Consider the following 24,225-nt stretch of genomic DNA (forward strand, 5'->3'; position numbering starts at 1 on the left):
GGTGCATGGATCAAAATTCAAACGCATCATCAATCATCTCGCCGGATTCAAAGCGAGTTTCGATCGATATGGACGTCGATGGGTACTGATGAAGAGTCAGTCCAGCTGAGTAATGAATGTATGACGTCGTAGTTACATCCAAGTAATTAAAGTTTTGTCTGGTCAACAATATAACGTGGAATTATATATATGAAGCTAAGAGAAAAGACGAAGAAGTTTCGATCGATATGGACGTCCATGGGTTCTGTACCATTCAGTACTGCAATATTCAAATTTCATGATGGTTGAAGCGATGACCGGAGAATTCTAAGAATTCGTTAGGATTAATATATAGTTTATGGAAAATGCTGGGGGTGGCACCGATGAATTGGACCCCAAATTGACCGATACTGATTTTTTTTTAAAAATAAATAAATAAACTTAATGGTTAAGAAACTATTTGATTAGTGAATTGTTGTTTTTTTACAAAAAAAAAATTAAATTAAATTAAAAATATGTAGGGAAAAAAAATTACTCTTACCGATCGGCCAGCTCGTTTTATCATTACCGGTAGCAGGACCATTAATGTTCATTAACGGCAATATTAAAGATCCATGATTGCTATCAGACTTATCAAATGGACCGCTACCATATATGATTGATATTTGTGAACTCATACCCTAATTTGACTGATCTGCATGATATATTTTATTGCCATTAATATGGTGTGACCACCATTAAATTATACAACTTAGACCTAAGAAAATTATTTCTACTTATAAATCTCGACGCTTTTATTTCAATCAATTTATTTTGAGAATCGGATACAATTCATCATTTTACACTACACATTTTATATATTTAAAAATTATTTTTATTTTTTTTATATTCTTGTGAAACTAATTAAATTGTTTCATAATTTATACATCATATATTTGATATAAAAAAATTAAAATAAATATAATATATAATATATAATATGCGAAGATAATAAATAAAATTAATTAATTTCTTTATGTATCGTACTTTTCATTGGGTATTTGGGTTGGTGTGTGGACCATAACTCATCCGCATATCCACACGTAAGAAAGTAGCTGCATGCATGTAAATAGCGAGTCAGTCCCAAGGGAGAAATTTCATGGGGTTGTTGGCTAGTCCTAGCCGCTCCCGTTGAATTGAACCATAGCGACTAGGATTGGCCCGCGATTTTAGACTACATGTCAGTCTTATTTTGATTAAGTTATCATCACTGTTTGAATACCGTATTGATTAAGATATTAAAATAATTTTAATATCATTTTGACATAATCGAAATATAAATAAATTATATATATAAATTATATTTTAAAATAATACTTTATATATAAATAAATTATATATAAATACATATATATAAATTATAAATAATTTAATCTGAATTGGAGATCAAAAAATAAGCTTGTAGTTTAAAAAAATAAAAAAAAATTAAAAGCAGAAATATTAGCCGATATTTAGGCCGGTACTAAACAAATATGATACCTATACTGGCCCAGTGGCCAGTACGGCAAATACCGACCGTGCTAATCGGTATGGTATGAATTTAAAAACACTAGTTTGCACTGTCAATTTAACGAGAGAATAATGATTTATATAAATTCTAAAAGTATAAATTTTGTGTAGGTTTTTTTTATAAAATTCCCTTTTTTACAAAAAGATTGTGCAAATTTATATATTTGAAATTTGTTCCAAGCATTACTCTTAATATGATTTCACTCTGTTAAATATTCGTTATTCAATGCCTGGTAGAAGAAAGATAGTATATATTGTTGATATCGTGTTTTGCAGTCCGAGCAACTTCGTGATGGGTCGATTTGTTCCTGTGAATATGGAGAAATGAAGGCTCGGGGTGGTGAGAAACATCTCTGATGCCTAAGTCAGCTTGAGTTCTCAGTTTATGATCTAAGGGTGTTCAAATGCACGCGTTTAGAGAGTTTTCTTGCTAGGGGGGTATATATACCTCGTGGGGGTGGTCCCCTGACAAGCCGATCATGGTGATGTGGCTCCGTACTCAGGTCATGCCTTCTTCCAACATTCTGCCATGCGATAGGCCATCTATTCTTGATCGTTACGATCGCTGACAATCCAGGATTCATGTTGTGGCGTGTCTGTCTCCGTCCTTCATTAAAGGAGCCTTGACTTCTATCTGGCACACCCACCTTCTAGGTCTGTCTAGCTGTCAGTGCCTAGGGACAAGGGTTGTCCCTGACCCTGTGCGTATCGATTATCGGCCAATAGAGGTGTCAGGCCTTTTGACTAAGGTCCACGTCCTCCTACGTGTTCTACTTTGCTACTTCTTTCTAGGCTTCCTGTTCCGACCTCGCCCTTCTTGACCCTGCCCGACCCATCCTATTCTTTCATACCAATTTCCTTTTGTCAGCCTGTCCTTAGACCCATCAATGCCTCGTGGGCTGGGCCCATGTGGTTTGGCCCGACACTGGGAACAACCTCCCTCACAGTACCTCGCGAATTCCCACTACACACATATGGTGAGAATTCAAAACGTTTCCTTCCTCCTTTCTCGGGTCAGTTCCCCTTGGCGTACATCCGGCACCCCACGACTGTTCAGTTGCACCATTAATGACTTGACGACGCCACATGTTCTTCCCACCCCTTCGTTATCCCACGTGTTCTTCCCACTCGCATTTTTTACTGGCACTACATTAGACAACCACTAAGGATAGTGGGTCTCCTTGATAAATCCCCCTGCAAAGAGATGGTCCACTTCTTCAGCTATGGCGGTTGACTTTTTTGTGCTAAAACTTCAACGTTTTTGTTTGATCTTCCTAGTCATGGGGTCAACACAAAGGCGATGCTCAATGATCGCATTATCAACCCCGAGCATTTCCTCATGACTCCAGCAAAAACATCTTGCTGCTCAATAAGTAGTTACTTCACAGCCTGCCTCAATTCAGGAGCCATTTTGGTCTCAACCGGTACAGTGCACTCAGGCCTCCATTGGTCCATAGAAACCAACTCCAATGGCTAATTGGGCTTTGTCTGCCGTAGTGCTTGCTCATCTTGAACCTTCTCGTCCCATTTGGCCAAAGCTGATGGTGGGAGCGATCTGATAGTCTCCCTATTTTTTCAACTTTTAACATATAATAAAACCAATATTACAAACCATACAATAACAAATATGTGCATAAGTCTAAAATTACAATCCCAATAATAAAAATATAGGCACACTGAGAAATATTAATATTACAACTTAACAATAATAAAATTCTAATTTTAAAATAAATTCTAAATGGATTGACCCGAACCTGTTAACATCAAATCCAATCTGCCTAATTTCGTGTCATGTTTGTATTGAATTCACGGATCATGTCACATATTGTCACCACTACATATAACATATGGAAAATGCTCATAAAATATAGGTGTAATAAATAGGAGAAATGATATCCCCACTTCACTTTAAACAACAGTATGCACAACAACCCTACATAGCATTTACATTTTTCTTTTTATAACTTTAAGGTGCTGGACTAAAAGTCTAAAATTTTCATACACACCTTGTGTCATTTCTCTTGGCCTCGTCTCCCATAAAATCTCAAACCCAATTCCGAAAGTTGGAGTCAAAGTTGGAGCCAAACCTCGCCTCCACTTTTGTCAAAGTAGGAGTTCAGAGTTGGACTTTCTGACTCGGTCGGAGTCAAAGCCCAACCCAAATTGCCTTCTCCTTTGAGACATGTCAATGATGTCATCTATAAATATTTCTTATCTCCTAGTAAATTTTTTTAAAATTTTTATTTGATTTAAAAGATTTCAAGTGAGAGAGATAAATGCATAAAATATGTATTAAAATGTCTATGGAATATTTAATATTGTTTGAAAAATCCAAATAGATCATAATAATAAATGTTATGTACCTACTTCCAGGACCAGACCTAAGTGTAGCAAAGGCCCCCCAAATTTTTCAGAAATTTATAAAAAAATAAATTTTTGAGGTTTTTCTTTTTTTATATAAGAAAAAATTGTTAGAAATTAATTTTGAGAAAAATTTTATCCCAACCCGATATTCAACTTTTAACTTTTATCTTTATTCACTTTGTGAGTCTATTTCTTTCCTAACAAAAAGCCCTCAAATTCTTGACAAAGATCTGAATCCAACATAAGAGAATAGATAATGAGTCTCAAAAGAGAAGGCAAAAGTAATATATCAAATAATCGCAATGATAATGAGATGTTATAGATTGAAAGCAATTTATATATATTTTGGCTTTAAGTAATAAAATAGTCTCTGTATTAAAATATATATATATATTTATATTTTTTCTCATCCTTAAATTCTCAACTTTGTTAGATCCACTAACAAAATCCCCCACTATAATCCTTCTAAAAAAAAATGCACACAAGAACCCTTCTCAATCAAAGGGCCGGGGAGGTTGCAGCCACCCCCAAACCTAGTTTTAGCTGAATCTTGGGCTGGCTATGATCATTCCCAAGTGGGTCTGCGTGGAATTCGCTACGGGGCGCCCCATTGATTAGGAGGCCAGGACCTTTCCTTCCAAAATGCATTTAAAAAAAAAAAACACGTGACTCATTTTGTTTTTTGGTAGTTATAATATAATGATATATGGCTTACGAGTCAAGAGAATGAAATGGTTAAAAAAATTGAGAATACTAATATGACAAAAATCATATTTTTATAATTAGTATTTAACACATATATTTAATGACCAATTAGTGCAAAACTGCAAATAGCATGCTGCGTTATAATCCAAAGTCAAACTGCCCAATTATCCACTAATTAATCAATTAGTGTCGTGGATATCTTTTATTAATCAATTAGTTTTCTCTATATTTTTTGTGAGTTTGGCATTAATCGTCCATAGCTAGATGCTTTAGAAGCATCATGAATCATGATCATGCAGCAACATTTTTTGTAATTTTATTTTAGTCATGTTGGTTTTTTCACCTTAACTTTCCGCGTGCAATGAAAAATAATTTATATAATTTTAAAATGTATAAATTTTTATCATATTTTTTTTAAAAAGAGTGGAAAAATATCAAATCAACATGAATAGACTCTCTGATTCTGCAAATCATTTCTCTTCAAAAAAACCCTTTCACCAAATCCAACTTGTAATTTTCATTTTATTCCCTCTCTTTTCGAAAGTTTGTTTATGTTATGTCGGAATCAAACCTCACGAAGTCACGAACTCCCCGTAGATACCACCTTTCCAAAATAAAATCCGCGACTAGATGGCTCTGTCGCTACGGAGCTCATCCACCATTCCACCATGTCTCCGTTTCGGTGGCGAATTCCTCGGACTAAACTCCAGTTCGGAGCCCACTTTCAGATCCCTGTCTTTCACCTCTCATCTCCGCTCCCCCTCTCTCACGTATGTTACAGAACTACTTCTCTGTTTATTCAACCGAATTAAAGATCATTTCTTTTCCTTCTCAGATTCTCCTTTTCTTGTAGGTCTTTTGAGGGTACGAGACTGGTGAAACCCCGCGTAGTAAGTGCGGTTGTGAGGGAGCAAATTGGGCTTGACCCGATGGAGCTTGATATCTCTCTTAGCCACAGAGTGAATTCTGTGAAGCCTTCAAAAACGATGGCCATAACGGACCAGGCCACGGCTCTCGCACAAGCTGGCGTACCTGTCATTCGGTTAACCGCCGGAGAACCCGATTTCGATACCCCAGCTCCCATAGCTGAGGTTCTTACTGCATATAATACATGTTCAAATCTAATGTTTTTGTTTTATCGAATTCTAGTTTTTATATTACTGTTGCTGTGTTGTCTTGAACGCTAGGCGGGGATAAATGCGATTCGAGAGGGTTACACGAGATATACTCCGAATGCCGGGAATATGGATCTCCGCCGAGCAATTTGTCACAAGTTGAAGGGTTAGTGCTTGCAATACTTGGGTTACTTTTATTACAACTCAAAGAAATACTTATACGTTGATGGGATTGGGTTCAATTTCTGAGTTGGGGGTAGTCTGACAGACAATTGTGTTTGTGCAGAGGAGAATGGGATCTCTTACACGCCTAATCAGGTTTTGGTCAGCAACGGGGCCAAGCAGAGCATTCATCAAGCCTTGCTTGCAATTTGTTCCCCCAGAGATGAGGTAAAGTACTGCATTATCAGTTTTGTATTGAATTTTTTCCATTTTATACAATTTCCTATCTAATTTCTTAATTTCTTGAATATACACTTTGGAACAAGATTGCCTCTTGGGAATCTTCACTTTTTTTGTGCATGTTTAGCCGTCACTTCAATTAGGTTAAATTACTGAAAAGCTACTTGAAAGTACGTTTATACAAACCTGTTGGAATCTTAATTCTCCTAAATGTAGATAGCTTGACAATTCTGCATTCTGTATTAAACAAGGAAATAACTTATTTAGGCTGTTCTTTCCAGATCACGTATATTGGATGCTGAATGGATGTTTTTTTTTTCTCTCTCATGCCTAGCTGTTTATAGTGTTGGTTTCTGTAGATTGGTTACTGTGTGGATTTTTTTTCTTCTTTTCCTGATCCTCTGGAAGGTATGGAGGTTTTTGGAATTTTTTTTTTTCTTTGTTGATGCATGTTGATATTAAGGGTTTTGACACATTGAAATACTCATTATATGTGAATAGGGCTGTAATCTAGCCGAGCCGAGCCGAGCCGAGCCGGTCCTTGGTTTGCTAAGCTCGGTTCGGCGCAAAATACTCGAGCTCGAACTCGAGATTTTTTTTTATTCTTTATTCGAGCTCAACTTGATAAGCTAAACTTTAAGCTCGAGCTCGAGCTCGAGCTCATCCCACAAACGAGTTCGAGTAGAGCCGAGCTTGAGCTCGAGCTCGAATTGTTTATTTTTTAATTTTTTGAATAAGATTTAATAATTAATAAATTAAAAAAAATAAAAATCTAATATTAAATTTATGCAACTAACAAGTAGAACCTCTATTAAATTATAAAAATTTTTAAATAATTAATATCTAACTAGTTGATATTTATTCAAAATAATAATATATTATATGCCTATATATATTATTAATACATACACTTAATATGATAGCATATATCTATTTCATATATAGTTCCTACATACTAGCATATGAAATTATTAAATTTTATCAACTAATTATTATACAAATTATAAAATATACTTATGAAGTATATTCACTATATAGACATAAGTAATTAGATTACATATTATATATTTAATTATAAAAGTGGTATACTTTTATTATTAGTTAATACTTATACATATGTATATATACATAAGTATGTATATATATATATATTTATCAATATATGAATGAGTTTTAATCGAGTCGAGCTAACGAGTAGACTTGAGCATAAACGAGCGGGCCTTAATGAGCCTTAGCCTAGTCGAGTTGAGTTTTGTCGGGCATGTGTCATTTACAATTAGAACGGGTATCTGCTTTCACGAACGAGCTTTTTTTTTCATGAGTTGAATTCGATTCAAGTTTAAGCCCTATATGTGAAAGTTGCATTCATTTGCCTAACAACACTAACTTTTCAGGTTATAATTCCAGCTCCATTTTGGGTGAGTTACCCGGAAATGGCAAGGTTGGCTGATGCAACACCTGTGATTCTTCCGACAAGCCTCTCCGAAAATTTTCTTTTGGATCCAAAGCTCCTTGAATCCAAACTCACTGAAAAGTCGAGACTGCTGATTCTTTGCTCTCCATCCAACCCAACAGGATCTGTTTACCCCAAGAGATTGCTTGAAGAGATTGCTCAAGTTGTGGCAAAGCATCCCCGGCTTCTGGTATAATTCTTGACCTGCACCTAAGAACCTGCACTTGAATACGTTCAATGTTACTAGCATTTCAATTTGAAACTTTCTTTTGTTATCTTACATCAGGTGCTGTCTGATGAAATATATGAACACATAATCTATGCTCCAGCAACTCATACAAGCTTTGCTTCCTTGCCTGGCATGTGGGAGAGGACTCTGACAGTCAATGGATTTTCGAAGGCAAGTAATAACACTGCTAATGGTCTCCGTTGATTAATTTTTCATTTACTACTCTTCTGTCAAATGGATCCACCTCGTCGTGGCTGTATGTTAATACATGATGTCATGGGCCTTACTCTGAGAATTGACATTTAGATTATGGGAATTTGTAGGCCTTTGCAATGACTGGTTGGCGACTTGGATATCTTGCTGGTCCAAAACACTTTGTTGCCGCATGTGGAAAGATCCAGAGTCAGGTATTATCATATTTTTAGCAATCTGCATCTGTCTATGACTGATTCTTTGCATCATGCACTTTGTTGATTTCTTTGTTGATTCCAACAGTGTGGTAAGAATTCAACAGTGGAGAACCTGACAAAGGGCTTCTTACCACCCAGTCTTCTCTTGTTGTCTCAATGGAATCAATGGATTGTGTTGACATTTGATCCATTTTAGTGTCAGAATTTATGGCAATACAGTTTCTGCAGACTGTTTATTAAGGACTTCTTGCTAAAGTATATTGATCCTGTGCAAAGGTAGATTAGAACACTTGTAATGCATGCCATATCAAAGTCTTTGTGATTGTTCTCAAAACATGGACAAAATCTTGTTAGAAAATTTTCTGATTGATTAGAGTTGAATACTTCAGGATTTGCATTGTGAGTTTGATTTGAATCTGCTCTAGTTTGTTACTTCAGATTTTGTTGCTGGATCGACACTTGCAGATGTTGAAGCGTTAATGGAATTAATTGGCGTGGGTAACAAGTTTACTGGAAAACCTCTTTTTCTAAATAGTAGGCATGCTTTGGCATGCAGAGTTGTTGGGGAGAAAGACAATGTGAGCATATAACGAGTGAGTAATGTTACTAAGATGGTATAAAGTCATAAAAAAAAGTCATTAAAAGGAAAGGAACATTTTTTTTTGATAAGGAAAAAACTCTTCATGGTGGTAAGGTGCAGTTGGAACTGCTAAAAAGGTTACAAGAAGAAACTAGAGATCAGGCTTGCCAACCGTGTATTTGTAACATATCATTAATGTTATATACTACCCTATGATCTTGCTTTCATTCCACTTTGTAAATGTGGTACTTTCCATTATCCTTGGATCATCTCTTTGAAAAAAACATCAAAAGTTGATAGACAATGTTACCTCATCATAGTGAGATAAGAGTGAGATGATGGAGTGGTATGTAGTATTTTCCTTTGTAATAATGATTCTTAATTTGTTGTTTAATTTCTGTGTAAATATTTCAGTATTTCAAACTGCCCTTTTCAGTTACATTCCATGTTGCTCATAATGTACTGAATGCTCCTGCTGATTCTAGTGTATTTTATTCCAGTTCACTTCAGGCGCTAGTAGTATCTCACAGAAAGCGGCAGTAGCAGCACTAGGAATGGGTTATGCCGGTGGGGAAGCTGTTTCTACCATGGTAAAAGCATTCATGGAGAGGCGGGATTTCTTGGTTAAAAGCCTTGGGGAACTGGAGGGTGTCAAGATATCAGAACCCCAGGTAGCGACTTCAATTATCAATTTTCTTTCATCTTTTTTTCCCTTATTTTGGATGACTACTTTGATTTTTCTGTCAGATTGCACTTTTCCCTTTTAAAGTTTTTCCCCCCTTCTGATAATTACATTTTCCACTTGCAGGGAGCTTTCTATCTCTTCCTTGATTTCAGCTTTTACTATGGGACTGATGCCAGAGGATTTGGTAAAATTGAGAATTCTGAGTCGCTCTGCCGATACCTACTGGATAAGGGTCAGGTATGTTTCATGGGGTGGTGTTTCAGTATTATTTTCTCGAACTTTAAATTTTAGTTCTCCTCATTGAAGTGGTTGGGAAGTGATGTATATTTTCTGTTATGCGACTAAGGGGAGGTTTTGATAGTGAGATGAGATGAAAGTTAAATAAAATATTATTTTTTAATATTATTTTTGTTTTGAGATTTGAAAAAGTTGAATTGTTTAAAACTTTTGTTTGGAAATTTGGAAAAGTTGTAATGGTTAGATGAGATAAGTTGAGATGAGATGTTTTCTAAATCCAAACAAGGCCTAAGGGTCCGTTTAGCAACACAATTGTTCATAAGTATTCTAAGATATTTCATTCTCAAACATCACTCAAACACAAAACATTTTTCAATTTCAAATATTCAACTTTATCTTTTAATCATTACCTAATCATTATAATTTTCCTAAAAAATTATATTCAAACAGTTTTTTTAACTTTATAATATCTTTATAAAATTATATTTGTTATGTACTCTATTTGGAGATGGGGGCAATGAAAAGCGTATGGGAGCCGTTCATCCTCTTTAGTTGGGTAATGACTCTGCTTATTATGCTTACAGGTTGCGCTAGTGCCCGGGAGTGCATTCGGGGATGACAGCTGCATCCGCATCTCTTATGCAGAATCCCTCACAACCCTTGAGGCTGCTGTGGAGAGAATTAAGAAAGCCATTATCTCGCTCAGGCCTGCTTTCCCGGTTTGATGTAGATAATTACTATGCACCAATAAGGCAAACAAACTATGTCATGTGATTTGTTGTTTCCTCTTTACAGCTTCCAAACAATTTATGTAATAATCATTTTGGAAAAGATGGAAAAGATATAGATTATGGCCTGTTTGGCACTTTCTTTCTGCCAGCAGTGTCTTTATATTTGTCCGGACTTGGATAAACTTTGACACTGTCTTTGTCATTTCCTTCCTTCCTTCCGTTCATTTGGTAAGTCAAAGCCAACACATGAATTGTGATGTTGGGTTTCGTACATAGTCGAAAATTATAAGGAAACTCTGAAAATTTTAAATAACCCCTCTCACCCTAAAAACACATATATTGAAATGGAGACCTCTACGTCAGGCAGAGAAGGTAAAGCAGAGATTGTGTTCTTCGACATGGAAACAACAGTACCCAACAGAGGTTGGAAACGGTTCTGGGTGTTGGAGTTTGGAGCAATCGTGGTTTGCCCGCAGAAACTTGTTGAAATAGATAGCTATAGCACGCTCGTGAGACCCAAGGATTTGTCAGTGGTGTCATTGAAGTCCGGACGATGTGATGGAATAACTAGGAAAGTTGTTGCAAATGCACCGGATTTTGAAGATGTTGCAGACAAGATATTCAGTATTCTGAATGGCAGGGTGTGGGCAGGCCACAACATTCGAAGATTTGACTGCATTCGTATTAAGGAGGCCTTTGCTGAGATTGGAAAGCCTGCACCACAACCGGCGGGGATGATTGATTCTTTAGGGGTCTTAACCGACAAGTTTGGCAGAAGAGCTGGAAATATGAAGGTACGTCGTACGTAGATCATGCAACTAATTTTAATCCCTGATCAGGAGCCAATTAATGTGTTTTATTTCTTAAATCTATGGTTTTTTGGGGTGTTATGTTATTTATTTGTTCATCCAATTTCACATATATACAATAATATTATTCATCAGAACAATCTTGACTTCATTTAATTTTGTAATTAGATGGAAACATTGGCTGCTTACTTTGGGCTTGGGCAGCAAAAGCACAGGTATATATGCATGTAATTTGTCTTAATTGTCGGATAATTAGATTTCATAATTAATAAGTCTGATCCGTCCTTTGGTTATAATCAAAATAAAATCGTAATCAAGGGCCTTGTAAACTTTGATAAACAGGAGCCTGGACGATGTTCGGATGAACTTGGAAGTCCTCAAGCATTGTGCAACAGTGCTATTCTTGGTATGCAATATGCATGCACGGTGATCTCTAGCTAATTAAAGTATTTAATTTAGGAAAATAATCTAGCTACAAAAGTAATTCTACAAACTTACGTAATTTGATATGGTTCGTCAGATTGTAAAGTTACTTTTATTGTAAAGTAGATCTAATGAATCACAGAAAATCACGTCAGTTTGTGAAATTACTCCGTTTAATTTATCACGTATGTCAATAATATACTATCTATTTACATGCACACTTATGGAATAATTAGGAATCGAGTCTCCCAAGCGCATTGCATGGCAAGTGGCAGCTGGGCTCTTCTACAGTAATGACACGAAGTAGAACAAATGGAAAAACATGATTGCCTTGCAGATCAGAAGAAACTAACCGGAAATCTACCCCAACCTGCACTGGATATGAGATCAGAGCATGCAGTAGTACTTCCAGCTTATACATGGTGTAGTTTGCATGGAAAAATGTATATAGTACTTTTAGTTACACTTTAATTTCTCTAATTGGTATGTAATATATATATATATATATATACATCGTGCAATATGATTAATCATATATTGTTATAATTCATTACTACTTGTCTACAAAATTTATGGTTATAGCTAGAGCTAGAGATCAGATCTAGATGGATATAATAATCATTTATTACATATTTTAATTAATTGATATTCAGATCATATGATCATCCACGACATCATGAGTGACACAAATGATCAATTTTGCAAATAAAAACAGATGACATGAGGAGTAACAAATTTGGTGTGTAAAGCCCAAGGAAATTAATTAGCAATCTCTTATAACCAACCTCGATCCTCAACCATTCTCATACGCTACTACGTTGAGTACGTCGACGACGGAGCAAATTAGAGGTAGATAGTCACATGCATGATCTGCATTTCCATCCAACGTACGGAGCTAGCGTTGAAAAACAAAAGCTCATCATCATCTCATTCAATAAGAAAGTAGATGCATGCATGTAAATAGCTAGTCAGTCCCATGGGAGAAATTTCATGGGGCTGTTGGCTAGTCCTAGCCGCTCCGTTGAATTGAACAATAGCGACTAGGATTGGCCCGCGATTTTAGACTACATGTCAGTCTTATTTTGATTGAGTTATCATCATCGTTTTGAATACTATTAGATAACATATTGATTAAGATATTAAAATCAATATTTTTTTGAGATAATTAATATATAAATAAATTATATATATAAATTATATTTTAAAATAATATTCTATATATAAATAAATTATATATAAATACATATATATATATATATATAAATTATAAATAACCTAATCTGAATTGGGGATTAAAAAATAAACTTGTAGTTTAAAAAAATTAAAATTAAAATTAAAAGTCGAAATATCAGCCGATATTTAGGCCGGTACTAAACAAATATGGTACCTATACTAGCCCAGTGGCCGGTATGGCAAATACCGACCGTACTAATCGATATGGTATGAATTTAAAAATACTAGTTTGCACTATCAATTTAACGAGAGAATAGTGATTTATATAAATTCTAAATTTATAAATTTTGGGTAGGTTTTTTTATAGAATTCCCTTTTTTATTATAAAAAATGTGAAAAAATCAATTTCTTTTTATAGAATTCCCTTTTTTACAAAAGGATTGTGCAAATTTATATGTTTGAAATTTGTTCCGAGCATTACTCTTAATATGATTTCACTCTGTTAATTATTCATTATTCAATGCCTGGTGGAAGAAAGATAGTATATATTGTTGATATCGTGTTTTGCAGCCCAAGCAACTCCGTGATGGGTCGATTTGTTCCTGCGATTATGGAGAAATGAAGGCTCGGGGTGGTGAGAAACACCTCTGATGCCTAAGTCAGCTTGAGTTCTCAGTTTATGATCTAAGGGTGTTCAAATGCACGCGTTTAGAGAGTTTTCTTGCGAGGGGGGTATATATACTTGGTGGGGGTGGTCCCCTGACAAGCCGATCATAGTGATGTCGCTTTGTACTTAGGTCATGCCTTCTTCCAACGTTCTGTCATGCGACAGGCCATCCATGCTTGATCGTTACGACCGCTAACAATCCAGGGTTCATTTTGTGGCGTGTCTGTCTCCGTCCTTCATTAAATGCGCTGTGACTTCTATCTGGCACACCCACCTTCTAGGTCTGTCTAGCCGTTAGTGCCTAGGGACAAGGGTTTTCCTTGACCATGTGCGTATCGATTATCGGCCAATAGAGGTGTTAGGCCTTCTGACTAAGGTCCACGTCCTATGTGTGCTATTTTGATGCTTCTTTCTGAGCTTCTGTTCCGACCTCACCCTTCTTGACCCGGCTAGGCCCATCCTATTCTTTCATACCAATTTCCTTTTGTCAGCCTGTCCTTAGACCCATCAATGCCTCGTGGGCTGGGCCCATGTGGTTTGGCCCGACACTGGGAATAGCCTAGTACCTCGCGAATTCCCACTATACACATATGGTGAGAATTCAAAGCGTTTCCTTCCTCCTTTCTCGGGTCAGTTCCCCTTGGTGCACGTCTGGCACCCCACGACTGTTCTGTTGCACCATTAATGACTTGACGACGCCACGTGTTCTTCCCACCCCTTCGTTATCCCACGTGTTCTTCCCACTCGCATTTTTTACTAGCACTACATTAGACAACCACTCAGGATAGTGGGTCTCCCTGATAAATCCCCTTGCAAAGAGATGGTCCACTTCTTCAACTATGGCGGCGTACTTTTTTGTGCTAAAGCTTCAACGTTTTTGTTTGATCTTCCTAGTCATGGGGTCAACACAAAGGCGATGCTCGATGATCGCATTATCAATCCCGAGCATTTCCTCGTGACTCCACGCAAAAACATCTTGCTGCTCAATAAGTAGTTGCTTCACAGCCTGCCTCAATTCAGAAGCCATTTTGGTCTAAACCCGTACAGTGCACTCAGGCCTCCATTGGTCCATAGAAACCAACTCCAATGGCTAATTGGGCTCTGTCTGACGCAGTGCCTGCTCATCTTGAACCTTCTTGTCCCATTTGACCAAAGCTGACGGTGGGAGTGGTCCGATAGTCTCCCTATTTTTTCAACTTTTAACATATAATAAAATCAATATTACAAACCATACAATAACAAATATGTGCATAAGTCTAAAATTACAATCTCAATAATAAAAATATAGGCACACTGAGAAATACTAATATTACAACTTAACAATAATAAAATTCTAATTTTAAAATAAATTCTAAATGGATAAAAATGGATTGATTTCATGTTAAGTCTTGTTTTAACGGTTCAATCAGTTTTGACCCAAACATGTTAACATCAAATCCAAACTGCCCAATTTCGTGTCATGTTTGTATTGGATTCACGGGTCATATCACATATTGTCACCACTACATATGGCATATGGAAAATGCTCATAAAATATAGGTGTAATAAATAGGAGAAATGATATCCCCACTTCACTTTAAACAACAGTATGCACAACAACCCTACATAGCATTTACATTTTTCTTTTTATAACTTTAAGGTGCTGGACTAAAAGTCTAAAATTTTCATACACACCTTGTGTCATTTCTCTTGGCCTCGTCTCCCATAAAATCTCAAACCCAATTCCAAAAGTTGGAGTCAAAGTTGGAGCCAAACCTCGCCTCCACTTTTGTCAAAGTAGGAGTTCAGAGTTGGACTTTCTGACTCGGTCGGAGTCAAAACCCAAATTGCCTTCTCCTTTGAGACATGTCAATGATGTCATCTAGAAATATTTCTTATCTCCTAGTAAATTTTTTTAAAATTTTTATTTGATTTAAAAGATTTCAAGTGAGAGAGATAAATGCATAAAATATGTATTAAAATGTCTATGGAATATTTAATATTGTTTGAAAAATCCAAATAGATCATAATAATAAATGTTATGTACCTACTTCCAGGACCAGACCTAAGTGTAGCAAAGGCCCCCCAAATTTTTCAGAAATTTATAAAAAAATAAATTTTTGAGGTTTTTCTTTTTTATATAAGAAAAAATCGTTAGAAATTAATTTTGAGAAAAATTTTATCCCAACCCGATATTCAACTTTTAACTTTTATCTTTATTCACTTTGTGAGTCTATTTCTTTCCTAACAAAAAGCCCTCAAATTCTTGACAAAGATCTGAATCCAACATAAGAGAATAGATAATGAGTCTCAAAAGAGAAGGCAAAAGTAATATATCAAATAATCGCAATGATAATGAGATGTTATAGATTGAAAGCAATTTATATATATTTTGGCTTTAAGTATTAAAATAGTCTCTGTATTAAAATATATATATATATATATTTATATTTTTTCTCATCCTTAAATTCTCAACTTTGTTAGATCCACTAACAAAATCCCCCACTATAATCCTTCTAAAAAAAAATGCACACAAGAACCCTTCTCAATCAAAGGGGCCGGGGAGGTTGCAGCCACCCCCAAACCTAGTTTTAGCTGAATCTTGGGCTGGCTATGATCATTCCCAAGTGGGTCTGCGTGGAATTCGCTACGGGGCGCCCCATTGATTAGGAGGCCAGGACCTTTCCTTCCAAAATGCATTTAAAATAAAAAACACGTGACTCATTTTGTTTATTGGTAGTTATAATATAATGATATATGGCTTACGAGTCAAGAGAATGAAATGGTTAAAAAAATTGAGAATACTAATATGACAAAAATCATATTTTTATAATTAGTATTTAACACATATATTTAATGACCAATTAGTGCAAAACTGCAAATAGCATGCTGCGTTATAATCCAAAGTCAAACTGCCCAATTATCCACTAATTAATCAATTAGTGTCGTGGATATCTTTTATTAATCAATTAGTTTTCTCTATATTTTTTGTGAGTTTGGCATTAATCGTCCATAGCTAGATGCTTTAGAAGCATCATGAATCATGATCATGCAGCAACATTTTTTGTAATTTTATTTTAGTCATGTTGGTTTTTTCACCTTAACTTTCCGCGTGCAATGAAAAATAATTTGTATAATTTTCTATCAACATGAAAAGACTCTCTGATTCTTCAAACAAATCATCTCTCTTCCAAAAAAAAAACCTTTCACCAAATCCAACTTTGTCTTTGCTTTCTTCTCACCAACCCCACTGGCACCTGGGAGTCAGTGGGGTTAGCATTTTCCCTTCCATTTTAATCCCTCCCTTTTCAAAGTTTTGTAATGTTGTATCGGAATCAAACCTCAAGAGGTCACGAACTCCCCGTAGATACCACATTCCCAACAGAATCAAATAAAATTCGCTATTAGATGGCTCTGTCGCTACAGAGCTCATCCACCATTCCACCACGTCTCCGTTTCAGTGGCGAATTCCTCGGACTCAACTCCAGTTCGGAGCCCACTTTCAGATCCCTGTCTTTCACCTCTCATCTCCGCTCCCCGTCTCTCACGTATGTTACAGAACTATTTCTCTGTTTGTTCAACCGAATTAAAGATCATTTCTTTTCCTTCTCAGATTCTCCTTTTTTGTAGGTCTTTTGAGGGTACGAGACTGGTGAAATCCCGCGTAGTAAGTGCGGTTGTGAAGGAGCAAATTGGGCTTGACCCGATGGAGCTTGATATCTCTCTTAGCTCCAGAGTGAATTCTGTGAAGCCTTCAAAAACAGTGGCCATAACGGACCAGGCCACTGCTCTCTTACAAGCTGGCGTACCTGTCATTCGGTTAGCCGCCGGAGAACCCGATTTCGATACCCCAGCTCCCATAGCTGAGGTTTTTACTGCATATAATACATTTTCAAAACTAATGTTTTTGTTTTATCGAATTCTAGTTTTTATATTACTGTCGCTGTTTTGTCTTGAACGCTAGGCGGGGATAAATGCGATTCGAGAGGGTTACACGAGATATACTCCGAATGCGGGGAATATGGATCTTCGCCAAGCAATCTGTCACAAGTTGAAGGGTTAGTGCTTGCAATACTTGGGTTGCTTTTATTACAACTCAAAGAAAGAATTATACGTTTATGGGATTGGGTTCAATTTCTGAGTTGGGGGTATTCTGACAGACAATTGTGTTTGTGCAGAGGAGAATGGGATCTCTTACACTCCTGATCAGGTTTTGGTCAGCAACGGGGCCAAGCAGAGCATTCATCAAGCATTGCTTGCAGTTTGTTCCCCCGGAGATGAGGTAAAGTACTGCATTATCAGTTTTGTATTAAATTTTTTCAATTTTATACAATTTCCTATCTAATTTCTTGAATATACACTTTGGAACAAGATTGCCTTTTGGGAATCTTCATTTTTTTTGTGCTTGTTTAGCTGTCACTTCAATTAGGTTAAATTACTGAAAAGCTACTTGAAAGTACATTTATACAAATCTGTTGGAATCTTAATTCTCCTAAATGTAGATAGCTTGACAATTCTGCATTCTGTATTAAACAAGGAAACAACTTGTTTAGGCTGTTCTTTCCGGATCACGTATATTGGATGCTGAATGGATGTTTTTTTTCTCTCATGCCTAGCTGTTTATAGTGTTGGTTTCTGTAGATTTTGTTACTTCGTGGACTTTTTTCTTCTTTTCCTGATCCTCTGGAAGCTATGGAAGTTTCTGGAAAAAATTTTTGCTTTCTTGATACATGTTGATATGAAGGGTTTTGACACATTGAAATACTCATTATATGTGAAAGTTGCATTCATTTACCTAACAGCACTAACTTTTCAGGTTATAATTCCAGCTCCATTTTGGGTTAGTTACCCGGAAATGGCAAGGTTGGCTGATGCAACACCTGTGATTCTTCCGACAAGCCTCTCCGAAAATTTTCTTTTGGATCCAAAGCTCCTTGAATCCAAACTCACCGAAAAGTCGAGACTGCTGATTCTTTGCTCTCCATCCAACCCAACAGGATCTGTTTACCCCAAGAGATTGCTTGAAGAGATTGCTCAAGTTGTGGCAAAGCATCCCCGGCTTCTGGTATAAGTCTTGACCTGCACCTAAGAACCTGCACTTGAATACGTTCAATGTTACTAGCATTTCAATTTGAAACTTTCTTTTGTTATCTTACATCAGGTGCTGTCTGATGAAATATATGAACACATAATCTATGCTCCAGCAACTCATACAAGCTTTGCTTCCTTGCCTGGCATGTGGGAGAGGACTCTGACAGTCAATGGATTTTCGAAGGCAAGTAATAACACTGCTAATGGTCTCCGTTGATTAATTTTTCATTTACTACTCTTCTGTCAAATGGATCCACCTCGTCGTGGCTGTATGTTAATACATGATGTCATGGGCCTTACTCTGAGAATTGACATTTAGATTATGGGAATTTGTAGGCCTTTGCAATGACTGGTTGGCGACTTGGATATCTTGCTGGTCCAAAACACTTTGTTGCCGCATGTGGAAAGATCCAGAGTCAGGTATTATCATATTTTTAGCAATCTGCATCTGTCTATGACTGATTCTTTGCATCATGCACTTTGTTGATTTCTTTGTTGATTCCAACAGTGTGGTAAGAATTCAACAGTGGAGAACCTGACAAAGGGCTTCTTACCACCCAGTCTTCTCTTGTTGTCTCAATGGAATCAATGGATTGTGTTGACATTTGATCCATTTTAGTGTCAGAATTTATGGCAATACAGTTTCTGCAGACTGTTTATTAAGGACTTCTTGCTAAAGTATATTGATCCTGTGCAAAGGTAGATTAGAACACTTGTAATGCATGCCATATCAAAGTCTTTGTGATTGTTCTCAAAACATGGACAAAATCTTGTTAGAAAATTTTCTGATTGATTAGAGTTGAATACTTCAGGATTTGCATTGTGAGTTTGATTTGAATCTGCTCTAGTTTGTTACTTCAGATTTTGTTGCTGGATCGACACTTGCAGATGTTGAAGCGTTAATGGAATTAATTGGCGTGGGTAACAAGTTTACTGGAAAACCTCTTTTTCTAAATAGTAGGCATGCTTTGGCATGCAGAGTTGTTGATCTTAACATTCAGATATATTAAAGTTAGGTATGTAGAAGAAAATATGAGAAGAGCATGTAGAGGGGCATGCAAAAGCAAAGTGATATGGACCAAAAAATTGTTTTGGAGGGCATGATATGACACCTCTACTTGTCGGGGAGAAAGACGATGTGAGCATATAACGAGTGAGTAATCATTACTAAGATGGTATAAAGTCATAAAAAAAAGTCATTAAAAGGAAAGGAACATTTTTTTTTTGATAAGGAAAAAACTCTTCATGGTGGTAAGGTGCAGTTGGAACTGCTAAAAAGGTTACAAGAAGAAACTAGAGATCAGGCTTGCCAACCGTGTATTTGTAACATATCATTAATGTTATATACTACCCTATGATCTTGCTTTCATTCCACTTTGTAAATGTGGTACTTTCCATTATCCTTGGATCATCTCTTTGAAAAAAACATCAAAAGTTGATAGACAATGTTACCTCATCATAGTGAGATAAGAGTGAGATGATGGAGTGGTATGTAGTATTTTCCTTTGTAATAATGATTCTTAATTTGTTGTTTAATTTCTGTGTAAATATTTCAGTATTTCAAACTGCCCTTTTCAGTTACATTCCATGTTGCTCATAATGTACTGAATGCTCCTGCTGATTCTAGTGTATTTTATTCCAGTTCACTTCAGGCGCTAGTAGTATCTCACAGAAAGCGGCAGTAGCAGCACTAGGAATGGGTTATGCCGGTGGGGAAGCTGTTTCTACCATGGTAAAAGCATTCATGGAGAGGCGGGATTTCTTGGTTAAAAGCTTTGGGGAACTGGAGGGTGTCAAGATATCAGAACCCCAGGTAGTGACTTCAATTATCAATTTGCTTTCATCTTTTTTTCCCCTATTTTGGATGACTAGTTTGATTTTTCTGTCAGATTGCGCTTTTCCCTTTTTAAGTTTTTCCCCCTTCTGATAAGGGACTTGCTACGTCCACCGTTAGACATTTTTTTTTTTTTTTTTGCTTTTCTTATATGTATTTTTTAACACTTTTAAATATTTTTTAAAAAAATAAAAAAATCATAATATTATTAAAAAACACTTCCTTAATCATTAAGTAAAAAAAAATAAAAAATAAAAAATACAACAATAGAAATGAGCGGTAGAAAGAAGCGGCAAGAGTAGCATTTTCCTTCTGATAATCACATTTTCCACTTGCAGGGAGCTTTCTATCTCTTCCTTGATTTCAGCTTTTACTATGGGACTGATGCCAGAGGATTTGGTAAAATTGAGAATTCTGAGTCGCTCTGCCGATACCTACTGGATAAGGGTCAGGTATGTTTCATGGGGTGGTGTTTCAGTATTATTTTCTCGAACTTTTAATTTTAGTTCTCCTCATTGAAGTGGTTGGGAAGTGATGTATATTTTCTGTTATGCCACTAAGAGGAGGTTTTGATAGTGAGATGAGATGAGATGAAAGTTAAATAAAATATTATTAGAATATTATTTTTTAATATTATTTTTGTTTTGAGGTTTGAAAAAGTTGAATTATTTATTGTATTTTGTTTGGAAATTTGAAAAAGTTGTAATGATTAGATGAGATGAGATGAGTTGAGATATTTTCTGAATCCAAACAAGGCTGAAGGGTCCATTTGGCAACACAACTGTTCTTAAGTATTCTCAGATATTTCATTTCCAAACATCACTCAAACACAAAACACTTTTCAATATCAAAGATTCAATTGTTTCTTCTAATCATAACCTAATCATTATAATTTTTCTAAACTCACATAAATAACAGTACTATTCTTTTAAATTTCAAAACGAAAATTATATTTAAACAGTTTTTTAACTTTATAATATCTTTATAAAATTATATTTGTTATGTACTCTATTTGGAGTTTGGGGGCAATGAAAATCGTATGGGAGCAGTTCATCCTCTTTAGTTGGGTAATGACTGCTTATTATGCTTACAGGTTGCGCTAGTGCCCGGGAGTGCATTCGGGGATGACAGCTGCATCCGCATCTCTTATGCAGAATCCCTCACAACCCTCGAGGCTGCTGTGGAGAGAATTAAGAAAGCCATTATCTCGCTCAGGCCTGCTGTCCCGGTTTGATGTAGATAATTACTATGCACCAATAAGGCAAACAAACTATGTCATGTGATTTGTTGTTTCTTCTTTACAGCTTCCAAACAATTTATGTAATAATCATTTTGGAAAAGATGGTAAAGATATAGATTATGGCCTGTTTGGCACTTTCTTTCTGCCAGCAGTGTCTTTATATTTGTCCGGACTTGGATAAACTTTGACACTGTCTTTGTCATTTCCTTCCTTCCGTTCATTTGGTAAGTCAAAGCCAACACATATGAATTGTGATGTTGGGTTTCGTACATAGTCGAAAATTATAAGGAAACTGAAAATTTTAAATAACCCCTCTCACCCTAAAAACACATATATTCAGGTTGTTGCGTACGAAGATTTCTTTCTATATAAACTTTAATTATTATTGCAGGAATTCCGATGATTTACGTTCAACGATTCCGTGGCAGGAAACACAAATATTCCGTACGTGCCTGTGCCTTCTCTTGATGGTAAACATATCCAAGTCACGTAAGCTGGCTGGATGGTTGGGAATATTCTTTCCCAGGGGACTCGGCTTTAAATGTTTTAACATCTTCAGTAATTAACGAACTATATATATATATATGCATGAAGAAGAAAGTTTGAACTTTGAACTTTCCCAAAAAACGTTTCGTATAAAAAGTTTCTCCTTCAAACTCAAAAGCAGTACAAGAGATCAATACAGAAATATTCTTTATGGTAATATTCCTGTCTACCTGGAATTGCTTTGGATAGAACATCCTCAAGAAGTCAATGATCCCTTCATCCAAATAAACTATTAACTTGAACTACACGAAAATCAATCTCAACAAGAATTCTCTTTTTTCCACCCATTTAAAACAAGATGGCGATGATATAGAACATGATCAACAAAAACCTGGAAACGAAAAAAAGAAAAAAAACAGGAAGTAGTGCAAAAAAGAAACTTGAAATGGAGACCTCTACGTCAGGCAGAGAAGGTAAAGCAGAGATTGTGTTCTTCGACATGGAAACAACAGTACCCAACAGAGGTTGGAAACGGTTCTGGGTGTTGGAGTTTGGAGCAATCGTGGTTTGCCCGCAGAAACTTGTTGAAATAGAGAGCTATAGCACGCTCGTGAGACCCAAGGATTTGTCAGTGGTGTCATTGAAGTCCGGACGATGTGATGGAATAACTAGGAAAGTTGTTGCAAATGCACCGGATTTTGAAGATGTTGCAGACAAGATATTCAGTATTCTGAATGGCAGGGTGTGGGCAGGCCACAACATTCGAAGATTTGACTGCATTCGTATTAAGGAGGCCTTTGCTGAGATTGGAAAGCCTGCACCACAACCGGCGGGGATGATTGATTCTTTAGGGGTCTTAACCGACAAGTTTGGCAGAAGAGCTGGAAATATGAAGGTACGTCGTACGTAGATCATGCAACTAATTTTAATCCCTGATCAGGAGCCAATTAATGTGTTTTATTTCTTAAATCTAAGGTTTTTTGGGGTGTTATGTTATTTATTTGTTCATCCAATTTCACATATATACAATAATATTATTCATCAGAACAATCTTGACTTCATTCAATTTTGCAATTAGATGGAAACATTGGCTGCTTACTTTGGGCTTGGGCAGCAAAAGCACAGGTATATGCTTGTAATTTGTCTTAATTGTCGGATAATTAGATTTCATAATTAATAAGACTGATCCGTCCTTTGGTTATAATCAAAATAAAATCGTAATGAATGGCCTTGTAAACTTTGATAAACAGGAGCCTGGACGATGTTCGGATGAACTTGGAAGTCCTCAAGCATTGTGCAACAGTGCTATTCTTGGTATGCAATATGCATGCACGGTGATCTCTAGCTAATTAAAGTATTTAATTTAGGAAAATAATCTAGCTACAAAAGTAATTCTACAAACTTACGTAATTTGATATGGTTCGTCAGATTGTAAAATTACTTTTATTGTAAAATAGATCTAATGAATCACAGAAAACCACGTCAGTTTGTGAAATTACTCCGTTTAATTTATCACGTATGTCAATAATATACTATCTATTTACATGCACACTTATGGAATAATTAGGAATCGAGTCTCCCAAGCGCATTGCATGGCAAGTGGCAGCTGGGCTCTTCTACAGTAATGACACGAAGTAGAACAAATGGAAAAACATGATTGCCTTGCAGATCAGAAGAAACTAACCGGAAATCTACCCCAACCTGCACTGGATATGAGATCAGAGCATGCAGTAGTACTTCCAGCTTATACATGGTGTAGTTTGCATGGAAAAATGTATATAGTACTTTTAGTTACACTTTAATTTCTCTAATTGGTATGTAATATATATATATATATATACATCGTGCAATATGATTAATCATATATTGTTATAATTCATTACTACTTGTCTACAAAATTTATGGTTATAGCTAGAGCTAGAGATCAGATCTAGATGGATATAATAATCATTTAGAATGAGAGAAAGAGTCATTTCTGATCCACTGAGGTAGTCCAAAACTAGATGAGGCGGTACAAAGCGATGGTATGGTGCCCATACATACATCCATAACAGTGAATAGAAAATAAATATAGAAAATGTAAAT

General features: G+C 36.1%; 4 protein-coding genes across 4 annotated transcripts; all 4 read left to right on the top strand.

Annotated features, from left to right (window-relative positions):
* The first annotated feature begins 5,178 nt into the window (after positions 1-5,178).
* On the top strand, positions 5,179-10,608 carry LOC109018267 (bifunctional aspartate aminotransferase and glutamate/aspartate-prephenate aminotransferase-like). The gene is made up of 10 exons (XM_019000429.2): positions 5,179-5,366; positions 5,450-5,687; positions 5,784-5,877; positions 5,998-6,101; positions 7,508-7,756; positions 7,853-7,966; positions 8,119-8,202; positions 9,286-9,456; positions 9,594-9,707; positions 10,292-10,608. Exons 1-10 carry the CDS (start codon positions 5,227-5,229, stop codon positions 10,430-10,432), a joined length of 1,449 nt encoding a protein of 482 aa, XP_018855974.2. The 5' UTR covers positions 5,179-5,226; the 3' UTR covers positions 10,433-10,608.
* A 21-nt stretch (positions 10,609-10,629) lies between these two features.
* On the top strand, positions 10,630-12,141 carry LOC108987595 (protein NEN4-like). The gene is made up of 4 exons (XM_018960529.2): positions 10,630-11,232; positions 11,416-11,462; positions 11,590-11,653; positions 11,907-12,141. Exons 1-4 carry the CDS (start codon positions 10,783-10,785, stop codon positions 11,994-11,996), a joined length of 651 nt encoding a protein of 216 aa, XP_018816074.2. The 5' UTR covers positions 10,630-10,782; the 3' UTR covers positions 11,997-12,141.
* A 4,529-nt stretch (positions 12,142-16,670) lies between these two features.
* Positions 16,671-21,824, top strand: LOC108987596 (bifunctional aspartate aminotransferase and glutamate/aspartate-prephenate aminotransferase-like). The gene is made up of 10 exons (XM_018960530.2): positions 16,671-17,037; positions 17,120-17,357; positions 17,454-17,547; positions 17,668-17,771; positions 18,306-18,554; positions 18,651-18,764; positions 18,917-19,000; positions 20,223-20,393; positions 20,753-20,866; positions 21,508-21,824. Exons 1-10 carry the CDS (start codon positions 16,898-16,900, stop codon positions 21,646-21,648), a joined length of 1,449 nt encoding a protein of 482 aa, XP_018816075.1. The 5' UTR covers positions 16,671-16,897; the 3' UTR covers positions 21,649-21,824.
* A 618-nt stretch (positions 21,825-22,442) lies between these two features.
* LOC108987597 (protein NEN4-like) lies at positions 22,443-23,927 on the top strand. Its single transcript, XM_018960531.2, has 4 exons — positions 22,443-23,035; positions 23,219-23,265; positions 23,391-23,454; positions 23,708-23,927. Exons 1-4 carry the CDS (start codon positions 22,517-22,519, stop codon positions 23,795-23,797), a joined length of 720 nt encoding a protein of 239 aa, XP_018816076.1. The 5' UTR covers positions 22,443-22,516; the 3' UTR covers positions 23,798-23,927.
* Positions 23,928-24,225: the final 298 nt, after the last annotated feature.

Source organism: Juglans regia, chromosome 10 (genome assembly GCF_001411555.2).
Source record: "Juglans regia cultivar Chandler chromosome 10, Walnut 2.0, whole genome shotgun sequence".
Lineage (NCBI taxonomy): Eukaryota > Viridiplantae > Streptophyta > Magnoliopsida > Fagales > Juglandaceae > Juglans > Juglans regia.